This window comes from Mercenaria mercenaria, chromosome 17 (assembly GCF_021730395.1).
Source record: "Mercenaria mercenaria strain notata chromosome 17, MADL_Memer_1, whole genome shotgun sequence".
Classification (NCBI taxonomy): Eukaryota; Metazoa; Mollusca; class Bivalvia; order Venerida; family Veneridae; genus Mercenaria; species Mercenaria mercenaria.
Window position 1 is genome coordinate 26,669,650 of NC_069377.1, and position 27,935 is coordinate 26,697,584.

Genomic DNA, 27,935 nt, shown 5'->3' on the forward strand with positions numbered 1-27,935 from the left:
CAGTTTGTTTTAAAAAACAAAAATATATTGACTGAGGGTTGTCAGGGGCGGCATGGGAGGGGGAGGGGTGCTGACCCCCAAGTGTCTGTGACTGGTATGGCAAATGGAACTTTTCATACGTTACTGGAACAATTCCTGTTTAGTTTTCAATAGGGGGTTAGTTTCTGCTCGGAGATCTGTAACAGTACAGACAAAATAACTACTACTTTTAGTCGCCTTATACCTACTAATCGCGAATACATGTGACACTATTGCCTATATATTTCTGCAGGATATTTTTTCCATTAACAACAGTTTCAAGAATTACAAAAACCTATGGTTTAAGTGTACAAACAAAATGAATGTTTTACCTTCTTGCAAAATTGACGAAACATAGCAATATTCGTAACCAATGCTGAAAAACTTTATGCAATTTCTTATATTTTTTATTCTACTGCAACACCGCTGAATTCGGATTTTCGGCGATTATCCCGAAAAAAATATTTTCCGAGACTTTGAAATTGGACAGGAAATTTTTCTCTGTTTTTTTTTCTTTTTCTTTTTGACAGCTGAAAGATTTGCAGACTGCAGGGTGTATTGTACCACTGTAAGACATATCTTGGGTTTCACATGTCACGAACTTTTTGTAATCGCTGCGTGTAGTTAAAAGAGCAAAACCTAGTTTGGGGTAGTCCGTCTGAACATTGTCATTGGCAAACCCGGAAGGAAGTGGCTATTCCTACGGTCCCGTAAGAATAGCCTCACAGGCTATTGCTACGGCTCTCCCGTAAGAATAGTGAAATAGCCCGCAGGTGGCTATTCCTACGGCTCTAAAGACAGTTTGTATGTCCACCTTGTATTGCATTGTACTGAATTAATTCAACTGGTATATTTTCGAACAAATTGTTTACTTTTCAGTTTCACACCCAGGGCGCCCCCTCCCAATAATTTGACCAGTTAAGCTAATTCTCTTAACAATCTTTTGACAACGAGTCAATTTTAGCTGTGTCCTGCAGTTTTGTAGTTGTTTTTGAGGTTTTAACAACCACTTTTTAAAAAAAACAAAAAAAAACAACAAAAAACGTTTAACATTTTATGGAACTGGGTTTGTTATAGGTCGGCTGACTTTCAAAATGTATGCCGCCCTAGCTCCCCACTCTAAAAATGCTTCCTACGGGCCTGACAAGCGCCTGGATTCTTCCTCTAGTACCAGAAAGACTGGAAAATCATCAAATGACACATTTTTCTGTCAATGTTATGTTAAGCATTTTCACACACAATATGTAGCTGTCCGGCAATGAAAGCCTTAATGCATGAATATTTGATCACCACCCGAAAGAAAATGCACCTACCTTCCAATCAAAATTTAACAGTGACTTAATGATAATGAACATGTAATGGAGGCCAAATGCAAGTGGTATTAGAAAACTTATTTTTCCTTGAAAAGATCAAATTTTTATGCAGCTTCTTTAAGCCACGTCCTTTAACAAGTGCATGTACTTATTTCACATCTGCCAAATAAGTATCTATTGTGAAATTGGCGAATTCACCCAGATTTTCCCCTTTTCAATAAAAACATGAAAAATTAATGTACTCAGAATGTGAAACCCCTTATCTAATGCATTGTTTTATAAGAAGACTTATAATATTTTCTACATGTTCACAAGCACAGGCAGTAATTGTTGTCTAAACTGAAGTAAAACTCTTAAAAAGAAACTTTGAAAAATTAAACAAATTCCTTGAAAAACAGTACAAACTATTATCTGATGAATTGTTCTTCCACCACTATAAACCATTTATCTACCTGGTACTAACAACATACCGGTAATTATTGGTTTTTAACGCTAAGTTCAGTGATTTGAATATTACTTCCTTTTCTTTAAAACAATGTAAAATAGCACTTACATATCTTAAAGACGATTATCTCTAAGTGAACTGAAAAAATAAGGCAATTAATTTGGATGGCAAGATATGAGAACCACAAACTGTGGTTTGAAATGAAATGATAATAATTTTTACCAAAGTACTCCCTGTAATCTTTATGACTTTATGACTTGATTTTGCATGCCGATGACCATCTGGCAAAATCAACACCCGTATATACTTTTCGTTTCTAATTAATACTTAGTATAAGTATTTTTTTCTTGAAAATTGGCATGCACACGTAGAAATATATACCTAATAAAAGCTTAAAAGGATTTTAAAAAGTATTCAACACTTTAGATTTTATGTCTTGATTTTGCCTTTTACTTGAGATTTCTTCGCATATAAATTCTGTCCAAATCAACACCCTCAAACGTTTTTCATGAATAAAAGCTTAAAATGATTCTTTAAAAAATCATCACTTTAAATTTTATATCTTGATTTTGCCTGTCATTTAAAATTTCTGCGTATACAGTAGAATCTGGCGAAATCAACACCCATATACGTTTTTCGTTTCAAAACCACCTTATATATAACTATTTTTTCGTGAAAATTGACATGCAAAGTTCTCTCTCGATGTGATACATTGTACTAAAAGGTAAACAATTTGTTCGAAAATATACCATATAAATTAATTCCGTACAATACAGTTCAAGATGGACATACAAAACTGTCTTTAGAGCCGTAGGAATAGCCACCTGCGGGCTATTTCACTACTCTTACGAGAGAGCCGTAGGAATAGCCTGTGAGGCTATTCTTACGGGACCGTAGGAATAGCCACTTCCAACCCGGAAATACAGAACTTTCTAAACATTGTCATTGGCAAACCCGGAAATACATTAGGAATTTCAGTGACCTTAAATATGAAATTAGGTGCTACCTAAAAGGCAGAGCTCCCTTGCAGGGGCGTAGGGACGATCTGAGCATTGGGGCAGCGGAGGGGGTGGGTTTGGGAGGGGGTGTCCCCCTCCTATGAAGGGGGTCCGGGAAAATTTTGCCTATAGCTAATTTGTGCTTTACTCAAGATACTTTCTTTGTCGGCTTAATTTGAGACACAACATTAATTGCAATTTGGCAGTAAGCTATTAAAAACGATTAACTTTCATTGATTAAATTAATGTATTGCCTATAATCCGTGTCTGCGGGGCGTGAAAATACAGTGACCTTGGTCATTGCGAATTATCGATTTTGTACAATACCCTGTCACCAAGGTGATCTAGCAAGGTGTCAGCGATATGACAAGATTCTGTGTACATATCTTTCGCCGATGCACTTTATAATAAATGGAAGACTGCTGTATTTATTTTCAATTATATTTTCTAGCCTTTTCAAAAATTTACGAGTTCGGCATTTCGCCGCTCCTCGAAATATTGGGGCGGCACGTGCCGCCCCAGCTCCTAAGCCCTAGCCTTAAAAAATCACCAGTGCCCCATAGAAGTGGTGTTATTGCAATGGCTGCAAATATATCAAATTATGGATCCGTTTTAGGAAGTTTATATGTTCTATTATTAACTACCTACCTGTATCAAGGGCCATAGTATTAGCTGAAGCTTTAATGCCCCCTCTTTTCAAGTTCCTCTTCATACAATCCTTTTCTCTAAATAAGTTTACGTAACATTAATATTCTCTTACTGCGCTTAATAACAACTAGGCTTGATTAATAATGTTGTTCAACTAGGCTTGAACTTCTTAGTATTCCAATTCTCTTCATTTAGTAGACTTTTAAATTGATTAAGATTAGTTGCAGAAATTGTTTCTTCTGTTAAATTATTCCAATAAGGCCTAAAAAAAAATTCTTTGTTTCCGGTAACATGCTCAAAAAAATTAGGGTAGGTAGGTCGGAAAATTTTTTTTTTTGGAAATTTTTTTTTATTAAGGGCGACTTTTCGGAAATTATTTTTTTGTCAAAAAATGATTACAAATAAGGGGGATATGCCTTAAGAGCATCAGTAAGTTGATTTCTAACATCACTGGCCATGTTTAACGCATAAAAAGTGCAGTTTTGCATCATTTTGTTAAAAAGTTGAAAAAAATATTCTCCAAGGCCATAAAAACATTTAGGGTCGGGCCAAAAATTTAGGGAAGGTCGGGATACCGGAAACAAACAATTTTTTTTTTACGCCTAAGCAATTGATCTCTGACTGAAGGAATTTAATCTCATATTATGTTTACACTTATAGCTGTATGTACTTGCACGCAAAACTTAACTAGAATTTTCTAAGTCTAAAAGGGGGCATAATTTGGCCAAAATGAAGGTAAGAGTTATGGGACTTGGTGTTATCAACTAGTTTTATAACCCCGAAGACACATGTGAAGTTTCAATTCAATATCTGCATTAGTTTTGGAGATAGTCTTTGCTTTTAAAGTTCAGATAGTGTCCATGCAAATCGTCCTGAGCCAATGAAAACAAATTGTTCCACTTCAAATCATCAAGACTGTGAACTGATTTATAAATCACAATCCCTTTGATATTCTAGAGTCACAAGACCAAGTTTTATTAACTTGCAATTAATGATAATCCATAATTTCTAAATGCAATACATGATGTATAAGCTTGTTATGTCTTAGACTGCATTAAAACTAAATCTCGACATGTGAACACTTGACAAATATTCTAAACAAGAGAAAGTGCGGTATAGATATACATCTGCACCAAGATGGAGAGAAAATATCTTTTATTCATATTGAAACACACTGTATCAACAATTTTATATAAATTATTAAAAATTAGAAAAATGTGGCCACCTCCAATAATTCCTTCTTTATCACTGTAAGAATTTTTGTCAGAGAAAGAGCAATATGTGCTTTGCCAAGTTCTGTGCCTGTTAATTTTGACCCCAAAACCTTTTTAGCTCACCTGTCACGAAGTGACAAGGTGAGCTATTATGACCGCTTGATGTCCGTTGTCAGTCGTGCGTCAACAATTTCTAAAGAAATCTTCTTCTTGAAAACCACTGGCCAGAATTACACCAAACTTCACAGGAATGATCCTTGGGTGGCCCCCTTTCCAAATTATTCAAAGAATTGAATTCCATGCAGAACTCTGGTTGCCATGGCAACCAAAAGGAAAAACTTTAAAAATCTTCTTGTCCAAAACCACAGGGCCTAGGGCTTTGATATCTGGTGTGTAGCATCATCTAGTGGTCCTATACCAAAATTGTTCATTTTATCCCCCTAGGGTCAAATGTGGCCCCACCCCGGGGGTCACATGGTTTATATAGACTTATATAGGGAAAATTTTGAAAATCTTCTTTTACAAAACCACATGGCCTAGGGCTTTGATATTTAGTATGTAGCATCATCTAGTGGTCCTCTACCAAGATTGTTCAAATTATCCCCCTAGGGTCAAATATGGCCCCGCCCCGGGGGTCACATGGTTTATATAGACTTATATAGGGAAAACTTTGAAAATCTTCTTGTACAAAACCACATGGCCTAGGGCTTTGATATTTGGTATGTAGCATCATCTAGTGTTCCTCTACCGAGTTTGTTCAAATTATCCCCCTAAGGTCAAATGTGGCCCCAGCCCCGGGGGTCCGAAGTTTTACATAGACTTATATAGGAAAAAAAGTTTAAAAGTCTTCTTGTCTGAAACCACAACACTTATAGACCTTTGATATTTGGTTTGTAGCATTGTCTTATGGTCCTCAACCAAAATTGTTCAAATTGTACCCCTTGGGTGAAAAGAGGCCTTGCCCTGGGGGTCCCAAGTTTTATATAGACTTATATAGGAAAAAGCTTTAAAAATCTTCTTGTCTGAAACCATACGACCTAGGCTTTTGATATTTGGTATGATGCATTGTCTAATAATAATGTAGTCCTCTACCAAAATTGTTCAAATTATGCCCCTGGGGTTAAAAGAGGCCCCGCCCTGGGGTCACTTAGTTATTATGTGAGTTATATAGGAAAATACTTAAACAATCATCTAACCCTATTTCCAAGACTGTTTAATTATAATTACCTGATGACCCCAAGTAATATGATGTCACTTGACTGTGACCTTGACCTACTGACCTACTTTCTTGTTTTTTAAGATACAGCCTTGAAATTTTGATAACATACACAGTTTTGCACACAAATTGTAAAACTGAATTTCATTGACCATGAATGTGACCTACTGACTTTCTTAATATTTTATCATCAGTTTGACATTTGAAACATGTAGCTCATATTACTCAGGTGAGCAATCCAGGGTCATCATGACCCTCTTGTTTTAAAGTTATAATCTCTACTGAACAGGCAGTACATTGGAACCTGATATCAAAATAAAACACTTGTTAAAGTTGGAAGTGGCTAGGGGTTCGGTAATCAATATATATGTGCTATCATGTACAGTATTCCTAGATATAAGGTAATTGCTGGTAAAGTTATGATTTGTTGTTATAAAGTTGTCTAATTTCGTTGTTTTTATGCCCCCGGCATCTACTGATGCGGGAGGCATATAGTGATTGTCCTGTCCGTCCGTACGAGGTTAACCAAATGGGACCGTTTCGTCTAGCATCAATACCCCTAACTAGAATGACTTGATACTAATGCAGATGTAACCTGTGACCATTCCTCATCTTCAGACATCACCTGACCTTAGTTTGACCTTGACCTTGAACTTAACCTAGTTTTGGACTTAGGTTGCTTTGTATCGACAAGGATTCTACCGGGGGCATCAAGCATTTATTGAGCGCAGCTACTTGTTTTGTAAATATTTTAAATATTTATAATTAATCTCACCCGGGTTCTAGGCAGCAATTTCTGGAAGTATTTTTTTACTCAAGCAGCAGGACGAATCCAACAGTTCATGAGCACAACTAAAGAAAACATTAAGTTTATTATTTAAATTTATTAGTCCTGAGACAAACAAGAATTTGATAACATTTCTGAGATGCTCTCTTCCACCTAAGAGGCCAGTACTGTTTTTTTTTCCAGGAAAAATGGCTATGTATGTAGAAATTGTAATCACAATGTTGAAGAATCAGAATATCACTTTTTGATGACTTGCTGCAAATATTCTAATATTCAGTCAAAGCATATACATGTACATGTCCCAAATATTTCATGGTCTGGTATGAAGATATTCAACAGAATAATAACATAAAAAATAAGGGCAAAAACAGTATCTATGTTACAGATAGAGTTTATGAAATGAGTTCTTCATGAAAAAGAAACCGATAGGGAGTGACCGGATTTCTCGTCATGGACTCTATCTGACATAGTGTAAAATCTACGTTTGACCAATCGGAATTGCAGAGTCAGTCGTGTCGATGCTCTTCAGCTTGTAAAGCTGTTCTTCGAAAAATTAATGCTAAAGTCACATTGGCCTTCAGGAATAAGAAGCCACATTTTTTTAAATTAACTTCTTCTGATTGGTCAAAAAAGTAGGTTGACACTATAGTTAAGACCAATGTTAGAAATGTGTCATATTCTACATAGAAGTGTTATATTTATTCATCTATGCATATAGTTATTTTTTATTAGTATACCGGTAATATCTATTTATTAGCCACAAACATGTTACATCAATATTTCCAATAAAGTTTGTTGTTGTTGTGATGTTTTTAGCTCGACTATTCAAAGAAAAGGTAGAGCTATTCGACTTAGAATTTTTGGTTATTAAGTTTTTGTATGTAAGCTGGTATCTCAGTTTCTACTAATTGGAATGGATTGAAACTTCACACACTTGTTCAATGTCATGATATGACATGCAGTGCATAGGTCCAATAACTCTACTTTGCATTTTTACGAAATTATGCCCCTTTTTCAACTTAGCAGTTTTTGTATGTAAGCTGGTATCTCAGTACCTACTAATGGGAATGGATTGAAACTTCACACACTTGTCCACTGTCATGAGCTGATAAGCACTGTGCAGGTTCCATAACCCTGTTTTGCAAAATTTACAAAATTATGCCCCTTTTTAGACTTTTGTATTCATTCTATTGACAAGGCTGTTGAATAGTCGAGCGTTGCTATTCTCCGACAGCACTTGTTTTATATCCATACTTGGCCTTTCATCATGGTAACATTTGTGACTCCTGGGGTATGCCATGTATATGTCTATAACACATTAACACCTGACTCACCAACATGTATATTTAAAACAGTAGGAAAAGTTTAGTTGTGTAAAAGCATCTTGTAAAAACAATTAACATATTGAGATTTTTTCAGAATTGAAGAATGATACCTTTTTTTAAACTAGATCTTTTTAAATTGATTTTCAGTTATTATCAGCAGAAGATAACTTCAACAGAAGATAATAGCAGCAGAAGATAATAAAGATGAGTGCAATACAAAAGAAAAAAGCAGATATTGTAAAGCGCTTGATATCTGATGTCATCATAATTGGCTCAGGTAACTAGTACTAGTAGATATAGGTGAAGTTACTGATTATTGTACATAAATTTACATTTAGCCTGCTGATATCAAGTGATTCTGCTTTTGCGAACATAGACCATGGTCAGCCTGCACATCTGTCTGCACTGTTCATTATTCAGTCAATAAATTAGCAAAAACCCCTTATAGTAATAAATGGTAATGTCCAAATTGAATACTGGAGCAGTCCATTTCAGAAATTTAGCAGGCTGAAGGTTAACTAAAGTATATTATGGTAATGTGAAATCATGTAACTTACGAGTGTGGAATTTCATGGTTTCGGCAAAAATGACTATTTCTTGAGGCTATGAATTCTTGGATTGATGAAATGGATAGGATCAACTTTCAGTTTCCATGAAAATTAGTCTGCCACAGACATTGTTGATTTCAGGAAATGCCTTTTTTTCCATACCCAATCAGTTTTATTTATTTATTTATTTTTTTTTTTGTTGAGTTTAACGTCATGCCGACACAATTTTAGGTCATATGGCGACTCCAACCAGTTTTAAGCCATATGCAACACTGTTTAGTATTTTATGTATATATGGAAGCAAACTTAACAGGAACCTGTCATTTGGCTGACACATGGAACGGCTCATATGGGAAGTAGATATGTCTTAAAAATGTAATGTGAACTACAGTTTAATATTAGCAACAATGCACTGAGACTGAACCTGGTAATTTCACATTATATCATTATTTACATAATTATTTTTTCTATATTTCCTGTGTATTTTACAGTGTTTTGTTTCTTGCAGGTGGAGTTGTATTGTTGCTGTTCAGGTTTATGGGGGATCCATATAAACGTGGCTTCTTTTGTGATGATGAGTCATTGAAACATCCATTCAAAGAGTCTACCGTGTCATCAGCCATATTGTATGGGATAGGATTTGTTCTTGGCTCCATACTTGTAAGATGATTGTTATGTTTCTAGAAAGAAGATAAACAGTGTAAGGCTACTAGTAATAAAAGCACCTGCTGGATGTCCTAGACAGTTGTAACACGTGCACACTGCCAATCTGTCTGTCCTTGGCCTTACACCTTCTTTGGGCCATAGCTTTGTAACTCTTGTTCTACTTTCATTTGGGAAATAGATTTTAGTTTTGCGTGCTTTGTTGGCAAATAAAACACAGTTTTGAGTTCAGATACATAGTAATCTAATTAATTATGACACATCTGAATGACAAAAAAACGTTTTTTATTTGCCAACAAAGCAAGCCAAACTAAAATCTATTTCCATTCTAACATGTTCGAATTACACCAGCAAGAGATACTAGATTCTAATCTGGAATCCTTACTTAGGTCATTTTGTGAAACATGTTTTAATCGACAAGACAATACACGGTAAAAACTTTCTATATTTATGTAAAAGAAAATCTTAAAAGTGTTAGAATCAAACTTAGCACAACTGTCAAAAAAAATGCAGAATGCAATACACTGAATCTGCTGTCCTATCTACAATGTCAAAGTAAGGAGGATGTCAAGGTAAGGAGGGTCAAAAGGGTAATAAAGGGGAGCGGTGGTCTAGTGGATAAGGTGTCGGCCGCTCAATCCAGGGGTCGTGGGTTCGAGCCCCATTGGGGTCACGACCATGACTTCTCATATGACACCAGTACTGGCTTTTCCAGGAAGCGGACTCGAGAGTGGTTCCAATAAGCTTGAAGCTTTCATCACAATCGAGCTAAAACAAATTAGTATAAACTAAAAAAAATAAAGGGTAATAAAGTGTTGCACATCATGGCCCTAACTTTGTCACCCTTAATCCAGTCTTATTCAAACTTCAAGTCTTGGTAAAGTTGTGGTGTGTAGTGCACAGAACGTTAAGGTCAAGGTCAAAGGAAACTAAAGCATCTTTAATATTGTCATAACTTTGTTACTCTTACTTTGATTTCATTTAAGCTTAGAAGAATTAGTATTTGTCACAAAAGTGTGGTCTACACTACTGCACATTATCCATTGTGTTGTCTTTACAGTCAATGACACAGGGCATTCAGGGGTTGATATGGTCATAAATGTTACACTTAATCAAAACATTACAGTCTGTGATGCTTAAAATTTAAAATTTATCAATCATCCTTCAAAGTCAAGGTCATGAGGTGTGGGACAGATCAAGATCAAAGATGTTTTACTTACTGCCCCCCTTCCCCACCCCCCATGAGTGTGACCAGTGACTACATAAATTGCTTAGATGAGCACAGGCTCTCCTGCTATATATGCTTGAGCAAGTGGTGTTCAACTGTAATTGTGAAAAAGACAGTAACTGTGGCGATAAATTACGTAAATTTTGCATAATATGTGTTGAATGAAAGTAGACTAAGTCCAAGTCTGACTTGAATTGATCCTTTTAGCGACTGTCCAAATCGGTCAAAGTTCTGATGGAGGAATTTAGACGTTTGAAAAGTTAAACTTATGTGATGTCTTTTCCACAAGTGCAATTCTTTGGTTTGTTTGTAAGCTTATGTACAGTGGTCACCAGAAACCTATAAGGCTGCTCCTTTAAAAGTAAATTTAGTTGGGAGTTACCCAAAGATACAGGAGACATTCCAGTTCCAGAATCGTCCCTGGTTCCTTATCATGCCAGGTGTAAAGCACAATAAACAGGACTCGTATCCCAATTTTAGTTTTTTAGTTGGAGAAATGGAGCTTTGAAATCAACATCCCTAATTTTGTGTCAGATAGCATTACCAAAAGACCACTGCATCTTTTCTTCCCTAGTGCAGGTTCTGCAGTTGTCAATATGTTTGCCAGGCTTCAGTAAATTCACTGAATGATTGAAGTAAGAGAAATGTTTTCATACTTATTTAGAAATATTTTGAAGTTAGGTTTAACCATTAGCCTGCTGGCAGAAACTAGCTGATTCTGCCTTTGTGACCAGTGCAGACCAAGATCAGCCTGCACATCCTTGCAGTCTGATATCATGGTCTGCACTGTTCGCCATTCAGTCGGTATCTTTCTGGTAAGCACCCCTTTTAACAGTTGATGGTACTGTCCAAATTGAAAGATGGACAAGTTCATTATAGAAATTTAGCAGGGTTAGGTTTAAAAGATTTTTTTATCATTTTGCAGATTGCTGTTGTAGAATCAATATGGATATACGGAGTAAAAGATCGTGACCCGCAGCAAACAATTGACATAAAGAACTATGGAAAGCATTGGATATTGATCCGAGATATTTATCTTTCCCTCGTTCCTTTTGTATTTGGAGCTGCTTTGGAACATATAATTACTGATATAGGAAAATATAGTATAGGGCGTCTCCGGCCACACTTCTTTGACGTGTGTAAAGTAGATTACGCAAAGGTGAATTGTTCGGCGGGATATATAGAAGAGTTTGAGTGCACTGGAGATGATAGTAACAGGATAAGGGAAGTCAGGTGAGGTTGCTTTCAGAATTTTGTTCTTTATTGTTAAGGGTTTTTAGACAACACAGATACTCTAGAAAGGATAGAGATTCTAATGTTGAGTCTGTTTAAATGGCCTTTTTGGCTTAGTGGTTAAGGTTGTTGTCTTCAGATTGGTCGCCACTCAATAGTGGATTCAAATCCCTCAAGGATTGTTAAATGCAAGGAAGTCATCCTGCTAGCACACAGAAGGTTGGTGCTCCAACCCGTGCCTCGTTGGAGGCCTTGGGTCTGCCTCCATTACAAACAGGAATCCTTAATTGTGTCAGTGGATTTCAAGTACATCTTAAGGCAGATGTTTCTTGTTAATTTCATATTGTTTGTTTGTTTAGATAATATTATATTAACCAGATTATATAGCACCCTTTACATGATAAACACTCTCAGAGGTGCTTTGAATACAACATCAGCCTTTCAGGGGCCAAGTTCATCCTCTATCAGTATCAGCAGAGATGATCTGACCAGATGGACATCTTTTAGATGCAAGCAGGTCAGGCTAACATAACCTAGCCCTTTGCTAAATCTTTAACATGCCTTTTGTATAACACCAGCTCACATGAAATTTCTTTCCTTGGAAAAACAAGTACTAGCCTTTTAGTTGATCAGAAGGCACTTGGGGACTTCTAAAAATTTTGTAGTGCCTGCAGAAGGATTCGAAACTGCACCCCTGGATTGACAACCAAGCATGTTACGGTTGTTACCATTATCATGTATTAATAAGTGTAATCTTATAATTGAGCCGTGCCATGAGAAAACCAACATAGTGGGTTTGCGACCAGCATGGATCCAGACCAGCCTGCAAACTTGGATCCATGCTGGTCACAAACCCACTATGTTGGTTTTCTCATGGCACGGCTTATATATTAGCATGTTGTGAAATATTTCAGGTTGTCATTTCCATCTGGACATGCATCTTTTTCTTCCTATGTTGCTGTGTATCTTATGGTATGTATCCAACACCTACACACTTGTTGTTTGCTTGGCCAATGTGGTTGAGTGTTAGTATAGTTTATACTAATTTTTGTTTTCCACTTCCCCACTTTTTATTAGCTCACCTGTCACATAGTGACAGGGTGAGCTTTTGTGATCCCCCTTCGTCCGTCGTCCGTCCATCCACAATTTCTTGTGAACAGGATATAGACCATATTTTACAAGCAATTTTGAAAACTTGTACAAAACTTGTATTGGCATGATATCTCAGTTCCTTTCGCAAACTGGCCAGATCCCATCATGGGTTCTAGAGTTATTGCCCCTTAATGGGCCAGAAAATGTGTGCGTGCGTGCGTCAACAATTTCTTGTCTGCACGATAGTGGTTTCATAAGATCTTGGTTCCTTTCTTGAACTGGCCAGAGTGATGGCCCCTGAGAGGGCCAGAATTAGCTATTTTGACCTTGTCTGCACAATAGCAGTTTCATTTATGATTTTATTTTAACCAAACATGCACACAACTTGTATCCCCATAAGATCTTGGTTCCTTTCTTGAACTTGCCAGATTCCATAATGGGTTCCAGAGTGATGGCCCCTGAGAGGGCCAGAATTAGCTATTTTGACCTTTTTTGCACAGTAGCAGCTTTATTTATGATTTGAATTTAATGAAACTTGCACAAAACTTGTGTCACCATAAGATTTCAGTTCCTTTTTTGAACCGGCCAGATTCCTTAATAGGTTCCAGATTTATGGCCCCTAAAAGGGCCAAAATTAGCTATTTTGACCTTGTCTGCACAATAGCAGCTTCATTTCTGATTTGATTTTAACCAAACTTACACACAACTGGTATCACCACAAGATCTTGGTTCTTTTATTGAACTGGCCAGATTTTTTTATGGGTTCTAGAGTTATGGCCCCTGATAGGGCCAGAATGAGCTATTTTGACCTTGTCTGCACAATAGCAGCTTCATTTATGATTTGAATTTAATCTAACTTGCACAAAACTTGTGTCACCATAAGATCTTGGTTCTTTTCTTGAACCGGCCAGATCCCAGATCTGGATTCCAGAGTTATGGCCCCTGAAAGGGCAAAAATTGGCTATTTTGACTTTGTCTGCACAATAGGAGCTTCATTTATGATTTGATTTTAACCAAACTTGCACACAACTTGTATCACCATAAGATCTTGATTCTTTTTATACGCCTGAAGGGACGTATTATGATATCACCTCGGTGTCTGTCTGTCTGTCTGTTGGTTAGCAATTTCCCTTCCGCTCTGTAACTCTTGAACCCCTTGAAGGATTTCAAAGAAACCTGACACAAATGTTCACCTCATCAGAACGATGTGCAGAGCGTATGTTTCGGATGGCTCACTTCAAGTCAAGGTCACACTTAGGGGTCAAATATCATATGACTTTGTTTTGTGTGCATATTGATCTGCATTTGCGTTGCATTGCAGTGCTCTTTTTATTTGGCAGATCCTTCTTTTGTTCACTTACCATATTTTTTTAAATTAATTCCTTTTTATGTTACTATAAATAGCTTATTTAGTAACTTTTTCATTATTGGCCGAAGGGAAAAACCAAGACCATTTTTCTGTGGAACAACATGGATGGTACCTCCAAATTTTAGATGTATTTTGACATATCTGTACCTTGTAAGATTTTTTTTTCTTTTTGGTTAAAAAACTTCTTGTATGAAACTACGGGCTAGATTTGAAAATAATTTTATTTGAAGTAACTTTAAGAAAATTTCAACTATATTTTCTCATAATTCTTTTGATTGATCTTGATTATGATTTTAACTGTATTATGTTTTGTAATAACCCAATGATTAAAGTAACCTTTGGTATAGAGCCACACCAAATGATGTCTTACAATAGACAACACCTGTCACTGTTACAAAACACCAGACTATCTTATAAAATATTAACCTTTACCCTGCTAAATTTCTTAAATTGACTGGTCTGTCATTCAATTTGGGCAGCACTATTTATTATTAGAAGGGGTGTTCACTTAAAATTTAATGTCTGAAAAGGAAACTGTGCAGACTAAGATCAGACTGCACGGTTGGACTGCAGATTTTGACTTAAAATGATCTGTCTTTAAAATTCCAGTTTGATCATATAATGAATATTAGAACATGTGTCTTTGTTTCTTACCTATTTCAGAAAATGCTAAATCAAGAAAAAAAAACATGTCTGAGTCTGGAATCGAACAAGAGGTGCCTTTCATACTATCTTGGCCAACACAGTAATGCGGAATTTGTACTTTTAATAACAACTGTTTATGTAAACCTTTATAATTAAGGTAGTTTACCTTGGGTATCCTGTGATAATTCATTAACCTTTAGCTTGCGAAATTTCTATAATGGACTGGTCCATCATTCAATTTAAGCAATACCATTTATTATTCAAAGGGGTGCTCATTGAAAATTTTCTGACTGAATAGCGACCAGTGCAGACCATGTTCAGGTCTGCACTGGTCGTAAAGACAGAATCACTTGTGGGCAGCAGGTTAAACTTTAAGGTTCTATTCAGTTTTTAATGGTAAAATTAGCAAAAACAACCTATTCGCATGTGTTTTCATGACATATAATCTGTCAGTAACTAAGTTACAAAGTTTCAAAGCCAAGTCACATAGATCATTATCTTTCAAGCTTAATCTTCTTAAATATTTATTAACTGGCAAAATACGATGTAGAAGTCTATATTGCAGCCATTGTAAATTGCTATCTTTTGTTACTTTAAATGGCATACTGTAGAAATATTTTCCATTCATCAAATTTGAAGTGAAATTCTGAATTCCATTTTGTCTGGCTTGTTGGGGTATCAGAGTTTCTGTTTAGAATATTATAGATGTCTTTATATCCAGATTTTGATTTTAGTATTATTCCTATAGGAAAAGGAATGAATGGATTACATTGTGATTCTGTTTCTGCTTCTTTTAGTGTAATTTGCTTACTGTAGTTCAATATAGCTCTCATAATTCCAAGATAATGTAATGTGTTCACAAAGAGTAATCAGATCTTTTTCTTCTTTATGGCATACTATTGAAAAACTTGCACCATCATTTACAAAGATTAAAGGCATTACACCCGCCCGCTTAGCTCAGTAGGGAGAGCGTTGGTCTACAGATTGCGGGGTCGCGAGTTAGATCCCTGGGCAGGGCGTATGTTCTCCTGATGCCTTGATATCATTCGTCCTCCACCTCTAATAATTCATGTGGGGAAGTTTGCGTATACAATATAATTACTTGTGGAGAACAGATTTGTACTGGTGCAGAATCCAGGAACACTGGTTAGGTTAACTGCCCGCCATAACTTGTTGACAAAAAGCTGTAATTCAGTAGTGTGCATAGATGCCAAATATCACTTATTTTCGCAACCCGATTGTTTTGTACTTTTCGAGCAATTTAAGTGCAGTTATGGTCAAAAGAATCATGAAAACACTTTTGATATGTATAAAGAAAAAAAATAAACATGAATGATACTCAAAGACTTGGTAAACTTTCCATTGTGTGCAACTGTGTCCATATTGTGTGTGCATGAATGGGCCTAATTGAACTATTGTCCAGTCTATAATGTCAGTCAGTATCAACCATTTCAGCTGCCTTACACAAACTAAATATGTGTCCTGTAAATGACTTCAATATCCATCAAAATATAGCATTTTAATTTATAGTGGGACCCCACCACCAATATTAGGAGGTAATTTCCCTGAATCCCCAATTCCCACACCCCGTTGGGGCCTACTACTTTTTAAAGCAATTAAGAAAATATATATGTTAAAATTTATCATTTTTATTTTTACAAAAATTGCATGCAAAGATCCGCATCAATTTTGGCTATTAATTTTTCATAGGTTAAAAAGTTGGCTATTATTTTTTGGAGGCCAGTGAGAGCCCTGGCTGTTACATGACTGAAATACTGTTGAAAAACGGCACTAAACGCAAAACAAAACAAAATAAAGTAGGGATGGGAACGAATACTGAAATCAATATTCGAATATTCGGTTTGCCATATTCGAATATATTCGAATATTCGGTTTGTTTTAATGGAAGCTTTCAATTCTTATTAAGTGATTGGCATATACACAACGTATTCATTTGTTTACAGCGTGGATCATCGTACGTAATAAGGCCAAAAAATGTTTGCTTCGGGTAACCCGATCCTGCTTAGCAAAACCCGCCGATCCTAGCATTTTATTTCACGATTCTGTCAGTATAATCATGAACATATTTAACTAATTTAGTGTTTTAGTTTCAAAATAATACAAAAAATCAAAACGATTATAATTTAGACCGTCGCAATTTTATCTAAAAATAGCAGGTCGCCCCATTTAAACACGTGACGCGCTGTTGTATTACCGCCGCCATCTTGAAAATTTTTAATCGTCGTGTAAAAAGCAAGTAAGGCAAACTTCAACATGAACTTATGCATCAGTCATATGTTATCTTGATTTTATTATAAAGTATTTCAAAAGTTAATTCGAATACGGCCGATTGCGGATGAAAACCGATTCTGCGGATGGTCTGAAACGTCGTACAAAATATTGCGAAAAGATCGGCAATATCTACAAGTTTGGTATTGTTTCCGAAAAAAAAATTCTACAGCTTGTTACATAAAACAGGCGCCAATAAAAATGAACAAACGATATAAAGATATCACATTTACGCCTAATACAAACTGTTAATCCGTAGCGATGACCCCAGGTAATTATGTATTGCAATTTTCTTGTTAATTGGACATCTTTTGACATGAATCTGACACATTGACGCCTGTTGCAAACTGTTAATCCGTAACGATGGCCCCTGCCAATTATGCATTGCTATTTTCTTGTTAATTGGACATCTTTTGATACTCGTTAAACAAACATGACATGGTTTTATTCTGTAGAATTAGCATGCTCATATTGCCCAAAATCAATGATACTTATTTTGAGCAAAAATATACAATAATTTACGAATATTCGAATTTGGTTTTCATATTCGAATATTCGACCGATTTCCGAATATTCGAATATTCGAATATTCGTTCCCATCCCTAAAATAAAGGCATGACACTGAAAAACATTATGTTGGGTTTTGGTTAAAGGCCACTATTTTCTTTTTCCACTGAACTATAATTAGTTTAATTTGACCTATGAGACCACATGTCAACAAAGACCACTTCCTTGATTTCAAGGGTGGTATTTATAGACCAAGCTATACAATATAATTACTTGTGGAGAACAGGTTTGTACTGGTGCAGAATCCAGGAACACTGGTTAGGTTAACTGCCCGCCGTTACATGACTGAAATACTGTTGAAAAATGGTGTTAAACCCAAAACAAAACAAAACAAAATAAAGGCATGGCGCTGAAAAATATTATGTCGAGTTTTGGTTAAAGGCCACTGTTTTCTTTTCCCGCTGAACTATAATTAGTTTAATTTGACCTATGAGACCACTTGTCAACAAAGACCACTTTCTTGTTTTCAAGGTTGGTATTTATAGACCAAGCTATACAATATAATTACTTGCGTAGAACAGGTTTGTACTGGTACAGAATCCAGGAACACTGGTAAGGTTAAATACCCACCATTACATAGCTGAAATACAGTTGATAAATGGTGCTAAACGCAACACAAAAACGTTTTGGGGAGAATGCTTGGGCCTCAGACCTTCACACTAAACTTCTTTGGTCAATACATTACCCATGTTGTATTGGAGTTAGTACATCAAAGGTCAAGGTCTCAGTGAAATTTAGATTGAAGCCAAATTTCAAACATTTTAATCTGACAGGTCATCATGAGAGGTATACATGTTTTACCAAATGAGCTTTCATTAAACCCAGTCTGTATCTGTACCACACTGACAGTAGGACTATAAACTCAATCTGTATCTGTACCACACTGACAGTAGGACTATAAACTCAATTTGTATCTGTACCACACTGACAGTAGGACTATAAACTCAGTCTGTATCTGTACCACACTGACAGTAGGACTATAAACTCAGTCTGTATCTGTACCACACTGACAGTAGGACTATAAACTCAGTCTGTATCTGTACCACACTGACAGTAGGACTATAAACTCAGACTGTATCTGTACCACACAGACAGAAGGCCTATAAACTTCATTTGTATCTGTACCACTGTACCACACTGACAGTAGGACTATAAACTTCATTTGTATCTGTACCACACTGACAGTAGGACTGTAAACTCAGTCTGTATCTGTACCACACTGACAGTAGGACTGTAAACTCAGACTGTATCTGTACCACACTGACAGTAGGACTGTAAACTCAGTCTGTATCTGTACCACACTGACAGTAGGACTGTAAACTCAGACTGTATCTGTACCACACTGACAGTAGGACTGTAAACTCCGTCTGTATCTGTACCACACTGACAGTAGGACTGTAAACTCAGTCTGTATCTGTACCACACTGACAGTAGGACTGTAAACTCAGTCTGTATCTGTACCACACTGACAGTAGGACTGTAAACTCAGTCTGTATCTGTACCACACTGACAGTAGGACTGTAAACTCAGACTGTATCTGTACCACACTGACAGTAGGACTGTAAACTCAGTCTGTATCTGTACCACGCTGACAGTAGGACTGTAAACTCAGTCTGTATCTGTACCACACTGACAGTAGGACTGTAAACTCCGTCTGTATCTGTACCACACTGACAGTAGGACTGTAAACTCCGTCTGTATCTGTACCACACTGACAGTAGGACTGTAAACTCAGACTGTATCTGTACCGCACTGACAGTAGGACTGTAAACTCAGTCTGTATCTGTACCGCACTGACAGTAGGACTGTAAACTCAGTCTGTATCTGTATCGCACTGACAGTAGGACTGTAAACTCCGTCTGTATCTGTACCACACTGACAGTAGGACTGTAAACTCCGTCTGTATCTGTACCACACTGACAGTAGGACTGTAAACTCAGACTGTATCTGTACCACACTGACAGTAGGACTGTAAACTCCGTCTGTATCTGTACCACACTGACAGTAGGACTGTAAACTCCGTCTGTATCTGTACCACACTGACAGTAGGACTGTAAACTCCGTCTGTATCTGTACCACACTGACAGTAGGACTGTAAACTCCGTTTGTATCTGTACCACACTGACAGTAGGACTATAAACTCAGTTTGTATATGTACCACACTGAGAGTAGTGCTATTACCTCAGTTTGTATCTATACCACACTGACAGTAGGACTGTAAACTCAGTTTGTATCTGTACCACATTTACAGTAGGACTGTAAACTCAGTTTGTATCTGTACCACATTGACAGTAGGACTATAAACTCTGTTTGTATCTGTACCACATTGACAGTAGTGCTATAAACTCTGTTTGTATCTGTACCACATTGACAGTAGGACTATAAACTCCATTTGTATCTGTACCACATTGACAGTTGGACTATAAACTCCATTTGTATCTGTCTAATTGCTATAAACTCTGTTTGTATCTGTACCACATTGACAGTAGTGCTATAAACTCAGTTTGTATCTGTACCACATTGACAGTAGGACTATAAACTCAGTTTGTATCTGTCTAATTGCTATAAACTCTGTTTGTATCTGTACCACATTGACAGTAGGACTATAAACTCAGTTTGTATCTGTCTAATTGCTATAAACTCTGTTTGTATCTGTACCACATTGACAGTAGTGCTATAAACTCAATTTGTATCTGTACCACATTGACAGTAGGACTATAAACTCAGTTTGTATCTGTCTAATTGCTATAAACTCTGTTTGTATCTGTACCACATTGACAGTAGGACTATAAACTCAGTTTGTATCTGTACCACATTGACAGTAGGACTATAAACTCAGTTTGTATCTGTCTAATTGCTATAAACTCTGTTTGTATCTGTACCACATTGACAGTAGTGCTATAAACTCAGTTTGTATCTGTCTAATTGCTATAAACTCAGTTTGTATCTGTACCACATTGACAGTAGGACTATAAACGCAGTTTGTATCTGTCTAATTGCTATAAACTCTGTTTGTATCTGTACCACATTGACAGTAGTGCTTTAAACTCAGTTTGTATCTGTACCACATTGACAGTAGTGCTATAAACTCTGTTTGTATCTGTACCACATTGACAGTAGGACTATAAACTCAGTTTGTATCTGTCTAATTGCTATAAACTCTGTTTGTATCTGTACCACATTGACAGTAGTGCTATAAACTCCATTTGTATCTGCCTAATTGCCATAAACTCAGTTTGTATCTGTACCACATTGACAGTAGGACTATAAACTCAGTTTGTATCTGTACCACATTGACAGTAGGACTATAAACTCAGTTTGTATCTGTACCACATTGACAGTAGGACTATAAACTCTGTTTGTATCTGTACCACATTGACAGTAGTGCTATAAACTCTGTTTGTATCTGTACCACATTGACAGTAGGACTATAAACTCCATTTGTATCTGTACCACATTGACAGTTGGACTATAAACTCCATTTGTATCTGTCTAATTGCTATAAACTCTGTTTGTATCTGTACCACATTGACAGTAGTGCTATAAACTCAGTTTGTATCTGTACCACATTGACAGTAGGACTATAAACTCAGTTTGTATCTGTCTAATTGCTATAAACTCTGTTTGTATCTGTACCACATTGACAGTAGGACTATAAACTCAGTTTGTATCTGTCTAATTGCTATAAACTCTGTTTGTATCTGTACCACATTGACAGTAGTGCTATAAACTCAATTTGTATCTGTACCACATTGACAGTAGGACTATAAACTCAGTTTGTATCTGTCTAATTGCTATAAACTCTGTTTGTATCTGTACCACATTGACAGTAGTGCTATAAACTCAGTTTGTATCTGTACCACATTGACAGTAGGACTATAAACTCAGTTTGTATCTGTCTAATTGCTATAAACTCTGTTTGTATCTGTACCACATTGACAGTAGTGCTATAAACTCAGTTTGTATCTGTCTAATTGCTATAAACTCAGTTTGTATCTGTACCACATTGACAGTAGGACTATAAACGCAGTTTGTATCTGTCTAATTGCTATAAACTCTGTTTGTATCTGTACCACATTGACAGTAGTGCTTTAAACTCAGTTTGTATCTGTACCACATTGACAGTAGTGCTATAAACTCTGTTTGTATCTGTACCACATTGACAGTAGGACTATAAACTCAGTTTGTATCTGTCTAATTGCTATAAACTCTGTTTGTATCTGTACCACATTGACAGTAGTGCTATAAACTCCATTTGTTTCTGCCTAATTGCCATAAACTCTGTTTGTATCTGTACCACATTGACAGTAGTGCTATAAACTCAGTTTGTATCTGTACCACATTGACAGTAGGACTATAAACTCAGTTTGTATCTGTACCACATTGACAGTAGGACTATAAACTCTGTTTGTATCTGTACCACTTTGACAGTAGTGCTATAAACTCTGTTTGTATCTGTACCACATTGACAGTAGGACTATAAACTCAGTTTGTATCTGTCTAATTGCTATAAACTCTGTTTGTATCTGTACCACATTGACAGTAGGACTATAAACTCCATTTGTATCTGTCTAATTGCTATAAACTCTGTTTGTATCTGTACCACATTGACAGTAGTGCTATAAACTCTGTTTGTATCTGTACCACATTGACAGTAGTGCTATAAACTCTGTTTGTATCTGTACCACATTGACAGTAGGACTATAAACTCAGTTTGTATCTGTCTAATTGCTATAAACTCTGTTTGTATCTGTACCACATTGACAGTAGGACTATAAGTTATACTTAATCTATTTCAGATATTTTTACAGAAACGCCTCACATTCTTGTTCAAGTCTTTGATACGGCCCCTCCTACAGACACTTATATTTGTGATGGCCTACTATACATGTCTTAGTAGAGTGTCAGATTATAAACACCATCCTACAGATGTAATGGCAGGTGCTGTGATTGGCATTGTTGTAGCAGTATTAGTGGTAAGTTACAAGTTCTATATTATAAATAATCTAAGAAGAATGTCAAATTTAAAACATCATCTTAAAGATATAATGGCAGGTGACTTTTAGTTGTAAGTCTTAAGTTCTCTACTATACATATCTAAGTAGGGTGTCAAATTGTAAACACAACCTTTCAGATGTAGTGACTGTGCCAGGTGCATTTATAGGGGTTATTTTAGCAGTATTAGTGGTAAAAAACAAGTTCTGTACAATATATGTCTATGTCGAGTGTCAAATTATAAACGTATTGTCAGGTGCAGTTATAGGGATTATTGTTGCAGTATTATAGGTAAGTAACGAGTTCAGTTCTGTACATACATGTCTTAGCAGAGTATCAGATTATGAATATCATCCTGCTTAGATACCGCAGTTCAGTTTTTGTTTGTAAGCCAGTGGTATAGTCGATACTAGTACATTGGTTCTTGCTAATTCTTACTTCCATGTCATATTCATTCTCAGGAATTGAAACATTTCAGATTATCTCACACAGTAAGAAAACTTTCTTTTCCGAGATACAATTTTGTTAGCTTACATGTATACCCAATCTGACTAAAGTACTTGATCTTCTAAACGAACATCTGATAATGACCTATTCACATTCATCTTTCTGTATATTTGGATTTCCGATATTGCTATTTTCATTTTCGCAAATCTATTTTATTTGAACCAATCGGACGACTTGTTTCAACAAGCATTTGGCTGAACCATCAAAATAGCGTCGAATGTCACAGGGTGAGCAAAATGTGCAGCCAGTCCAGGGCTCGAACCTGGGACCCCTCACTTACAGGACGAGTGCTCTACCGACTGAGCTAACCGGCTGCCTGACACATATTCTTCCCTTACGTGACCAAGTCTGTACCATGACATATAATACCTCTCTAAACATGAGGGCGCAGTCATGATGTGGTCATCATAATAAACATGAAAAAGTCAGGCTAAATATAGATTTTTAGCTCATCTTATTTATTGAAAAAAAATGATGAGTGATTGTCATCACTTGATCGGCATCTGCGTCGGTGTCGGCGTTGCCTGGTTAAATTTTATGTTTAGGTCAGCTTTTCTCCTAAACTATCAAAGCTATTGCTTTGAAACTTGCAACACTTGTTTACCATCAGAAGCTGACCCTATACAGCAAGAAACATAACTCCACCTGCTTTTTGCAAGATTTATGGTCCCTTTTGTACTTAGAAAATATCAGATTTCTTGGTTAAGTTTTATGTTTAGGTCAGCTTTTCTCCTAAACTATCAAAGCTATTGCTTTGCAACACTTGTTCACCATACGCTGACACTGTACATCAAGAAACATAACTCCATCCTGCTATTTTCAAGAATTAATGCATCTTTTGGACTTAGAAAATCAGTTTTCTCGTTAAGTTTTATGTTTAGGTCAGCTTTTCTCCTAAACTATCAAAGCTATTGCTTTAAAACTTGCAACACTTGTTCACCATCAGAAGCTGACCCAGTACAGCAAGAAACATAACTCCATCTTGCTTTTTGCAAGGTTTATGGCCCCTTTTGAACTTAGAAAATATCAGATTTCTTGGTTAAGTTTTATATTTAGGTCAGCTTTTTCTCTTAATTAAACTGTCATATCAAAGCTATTGCTTTGAAACTTGCAACACTTGTTCACCATCATAAGCTGACCCTGTACATCAAGAAACATACTCCATCCTGCTTTTTTTGAAGAATTATTGCCCCTTTTGGATTTCTAGGTTGAGTAATATGTTTAAGTCAGCTTTTCTCATAAACTATCAAAGCTATTGCTTTAAAATTTGCAACACTTGTTCATCATCATAAGTTGACCATGTACAGCAAGAAACATAACTCTGTCCTGCTTTTTGCAAGACTTATGGCCCCTTTTGGACTTAGAAAATATCAGATGTATTGGTTACAGTAAGTTTTATGTTTAGGTCAGCTTTTCTCCTAAACTATTCAAGCTATTGCTTTGAAACTTGCAACAGTTGTTCACCATTATAAGCTGACTATGTACATCTGAAAACATAACTCCATCCTGCTTTTTGCAAGAATTATGGCCCCTTTTGGACTTAGAAAATCATGGCTAGGACAATTTCTCTATTATACAAAAAAAAATCCGATGAGTGTCAGCAAGGCAGTGCTCTTGTTTAAACTTCTACTTTCACTTTCAAAATGTTGAAAGCAAGGCTCTGATTGGCTAGCGGAAGGGTCGTCAGAACAAGTCTATCAATAGCACATCTTCAGATCCAAAGCATAGCTATAATTGGAGATGTACTTTAGTCAGATTGACTTCTACCATTCTTCTCATTCTTCATATAATGTTTGAATCTTGCAGGCAGTTTGTGTGTCAGATCTATTCAGCATGACAGACAGCAGGGAGACATACAGGGACATGTACAAAAATATGGAGAGAATATCAGAGAATGGCAGAGAAAGGACTTCAGACATTGACAAAATGTCAGATACTTCAGTAAAATTGTGACTGGCCAACTGATGCACTGATTTAGACAAAATATAAGATACTCAATCCAACATGTAGATCTTATATCAGAGTCTTTATTGAACATGTCAACATAATATCAGAGGCTTCATCGAACATGTTGACATAATATTAGAGACTTCATCAAATATGACAGTGATGTAGACATCATATGTTAGACTTATCAAACAATGAGACATAATATTAGTGAATTCAACAAATGTCAAGACATAATATCAGAGACTTCAATGGACATTTAGACAAAATATTAGTGACTTCATCAAATATTTACACATAGCATCAGAGATTTTATCGAACATGTGTCACCAGTGATAAGATTTAGACAGCTGCACCCCATCCGCTTACTAGCTAAATAGGGAGAGCACAGATCTACTGATCGTGCGTTCGTGAGTTTGACACCCAGGCGGGAAATATGTTCTCTGTGACGATTTGATGAAAGATACTGTGTCTGAAATCATTTCTCCTCCACCTCTGATTTATGTGGGGAAGTAGGCAGTTAACCTAGAATAGATTTGTATTGGTACAGAATCAAGGAACACTGGTTAGGTTAACTGCTGTCAGTTACATAACTGAAATACTGTTTAAAAAATGGTGTTAAACCGCAAAACAAACAAATAAAACTGAGTGAGTTTCAAAATATATACTTTGGTTAAAATGTTAGGGGTCATTGAGGCCCAGTAGTTAAAGTTGCTGACTTGGATTCCTTTGCCCCTCACCTATATAGGTTCAAGTCCTGTTCTCGCTGTCGTGAGAGGAAGCTTGCGGAAGGTTGTTGGTTCTGCAATATGACTGAAAGGCTGCAGAATGCTAATGTTTTGTTTTTCTTTCAAGTTCTATTGTGTTGTTTTTGTGAATTTCACAGTTTTATGCTCTTTTTTCATTTATGAATCATTTAGTTTTACTTCTAACAATTTCACAGTAGTATGTTATTTTCTTAAGTTTATGAATCATACAGTTTTAATCATAACTGACATTAACAAATCATTAACAATTCATTTGTTTTTCTTTATATATGTATAACAAAACCTGCTAAATTAATTGAACCTGTTTTTTGTAGAGCCAGCTTGCGGAAGCGAAGACATAGTTGTCCAAATGGCTGTTCGTTGTATGTGCGTGTGTGCGTCCGTCAGTACGTGAGTGCATCCGTTCGGATTTGTTTGTCCGGACCATAACTTTGACATGCATGGAGCAATCTTGTTTATATTTGGCATGAATGTTAACCTCAGTGAGACAGAATGTCATGCGCAAACCTCAGGTTCCTATCTCAAAGGTCAAGGTTGGAGGTCAAAGGTCATCTCAGATCTTGTCTGGCCCATAACTTTGACATGCATTTAGGAATCTTGTTTGTATTTGGCATGAGTGTTTATCTCAATGAGACGGACTCTTATCTCAAAGGTCAAGGTCACAGTTATGGGTCAAAGGGTGGGCTGAGATGTTGTCTGTGGGCATCTAGTTTGATTTCATGTTTTTCAGTAGTTTATTGAAATATAAGTGGGGATTTATATGAAACTTTTACTGTTTTAAACATTGGGATTTTCATTTTATAATTTTCACTGTTGTGGAACTTAACTTGAACATGAAAGGATATGAAGTATATATAATTGGAAGTATTCTTTCTTTAATATACATTAAAAAGATACAGAAGTAAAATGATAAAGATATGCACACTGTCGTATTTAGATGTAAAACAAAGAAAAACATGTTGCAAAATGTGCATGGCATTGCACTGGTAAAACTGGCATAATTTGGTAAAAACCGTTGGAAGACATAAAGTAAAAAAATTGTCTCACGTGTCAATCAAAGTATCTTTCACTTGTGAAATTTTCAATTGTAACTATGACACTCGTGAAAATATTGCATCTGATGTTCACTTGTTAAAGGATTTTTCAATCTCACACTGAAACAAACAAAATGATATCCATTACAGAAGAATCTGTAAATTTTTCCAAATCTTTGGTTATTTATGTTTCACAAAGCAGACAAAATTTCTCCGGTACATTTAAGAGAATAATCACAATTTTGTAAAGAAAAATATGAAAGTATTTGTATATTCAGCATCATCAGCTTTTTTTTTGTAACATTAAATACAACTAAACATAGTTAAATTTTTGTCCTTGAAAATATTTGAAAATGAAAATTAAGGAAAATTCATGGGAGAGGTTCATGAAAGGGGTACACATAGTAAAAAATCAGATGGAAATGTTTTGTCCACTCCTCTATTAATGTAAAGAAATAATAAACAGCTGAGTTTGTTATCTTTGTTTACTATACGTTTTTGCACTTTTATATATAGATTATTTATATTTGTTCATTTTATTGTTAAGTTCTGAGGATTGTTTAGTATTACTTTTATATTAAATGCTTTCTATTGTTTAAACTGTTCTGGTCATTAAAACTTTGTCAACACGTACTTGTTCTTTGAAAAAGGGCTTTCAATTTTGACCAGTCGTATTTAAAATCTTCAGACCAGTACAGAGGGATACCAGCGCTGAAGTATAATTGCAATCAACCCTCATCACTTTGGGTTTGAAACTTTGCTTTGGGTGTAGATTTTTAGCTCACCTTAGCACGAAGTGCTCAAGGTGAGCTTTTGTGATCGCCCTGTGTCTGTTTGTCTGTCCGTCGTCCCTAGTCGTCCCTAGTCGTCAACAGTTTGATTGTTAACTCTCTAGAGGTCACAATTTTAGCCCAAACTTGGTCAGAATGTTACCTTTAATAAACTCATGGACGAGTTTGATATTGGGTCATCTGGGGTCAAAACCTAGGTCACAAGGTCAAATCAAAGGAAAAGCTTGTTAACACTCTAGAGGCCACATTTATCACCATATCTTAAATAGAGTTGTCAAAGGGGTGAGGAATTTTAC

The 27,935-nt window shown here is 36.2% G+C and overlaps 2 protein-coding genes and 1 non-coding gene across 6 annotated transcripts in view; 1 reads left to right on the plus strand and 2 right to left on the minus strand.

Moving 5' to 3' along the window:
• The window catches only part of LOC123537082 (uncharacterized), a 28,041-nt gene extending 27,437 nt beyond the window's left edge, over positions 1-604 (minus strand). For 2 of the 3 annotated variants that reach the window (XR_008368246.1, XM_053529307.1), the window contains exon 1: positions 351-604. Coding sequence is in view for 2 of the 3 variants with exons in the window: in XM_053529307.1 (XP_053385282.1) it covers positions 351-374 (24 nt within the window). In the remaining variant the exon portion in view is untranslated. The remainder of the gene's footprint in view (positions 1-350) is intronic. The other variant, XM_053529308.1, reaches the window with a different exon arrangement.
• LOC123535896 (putative phosphatidate phosphatase) lies at positions 443-27,481 on the plus strand. Of its 2 annotated transcripts, XM_053529305.1 has the most exons (7): positions 444-586; positions 8,112-8,241; positions 9,021-9,172; positions 11,329-11,636; positions 12,551-12,608; positions 22,398-22,574; positions 24,907-27,481. In XM_053529305.1, exons 2-7 carry the CDS (start codon positions 8,169-8,171, stop codon positions 25,051-25,053), a joined length of 915 nt encoding a protein of 304 aa, XP_053385280.1. In that variant the 5' UTR covers positions 444-586; positions 8,112-8,168; the 3' UTR covers positions 25,054-27,481. The 2 variants fall into 2 exon arrangements, with proteins under 2 accessions (XP_053385281.1, XP_053385280.1); XM_053529306.1 differs by lacking the exon at positions 22,398-22,574 and having other exon boundaries at positions 443-586.
• Positions 23,342-23,414, minus strand: Trnat-ugu (transfer RNA threonine (anticodon UGU)). The gene has a single exon. It is a non-coding gene; the product is annotated as a tRNA-Thr (tRNA).
• Positions 27,482-27,935: the final 454 nt, after the last annotated feature.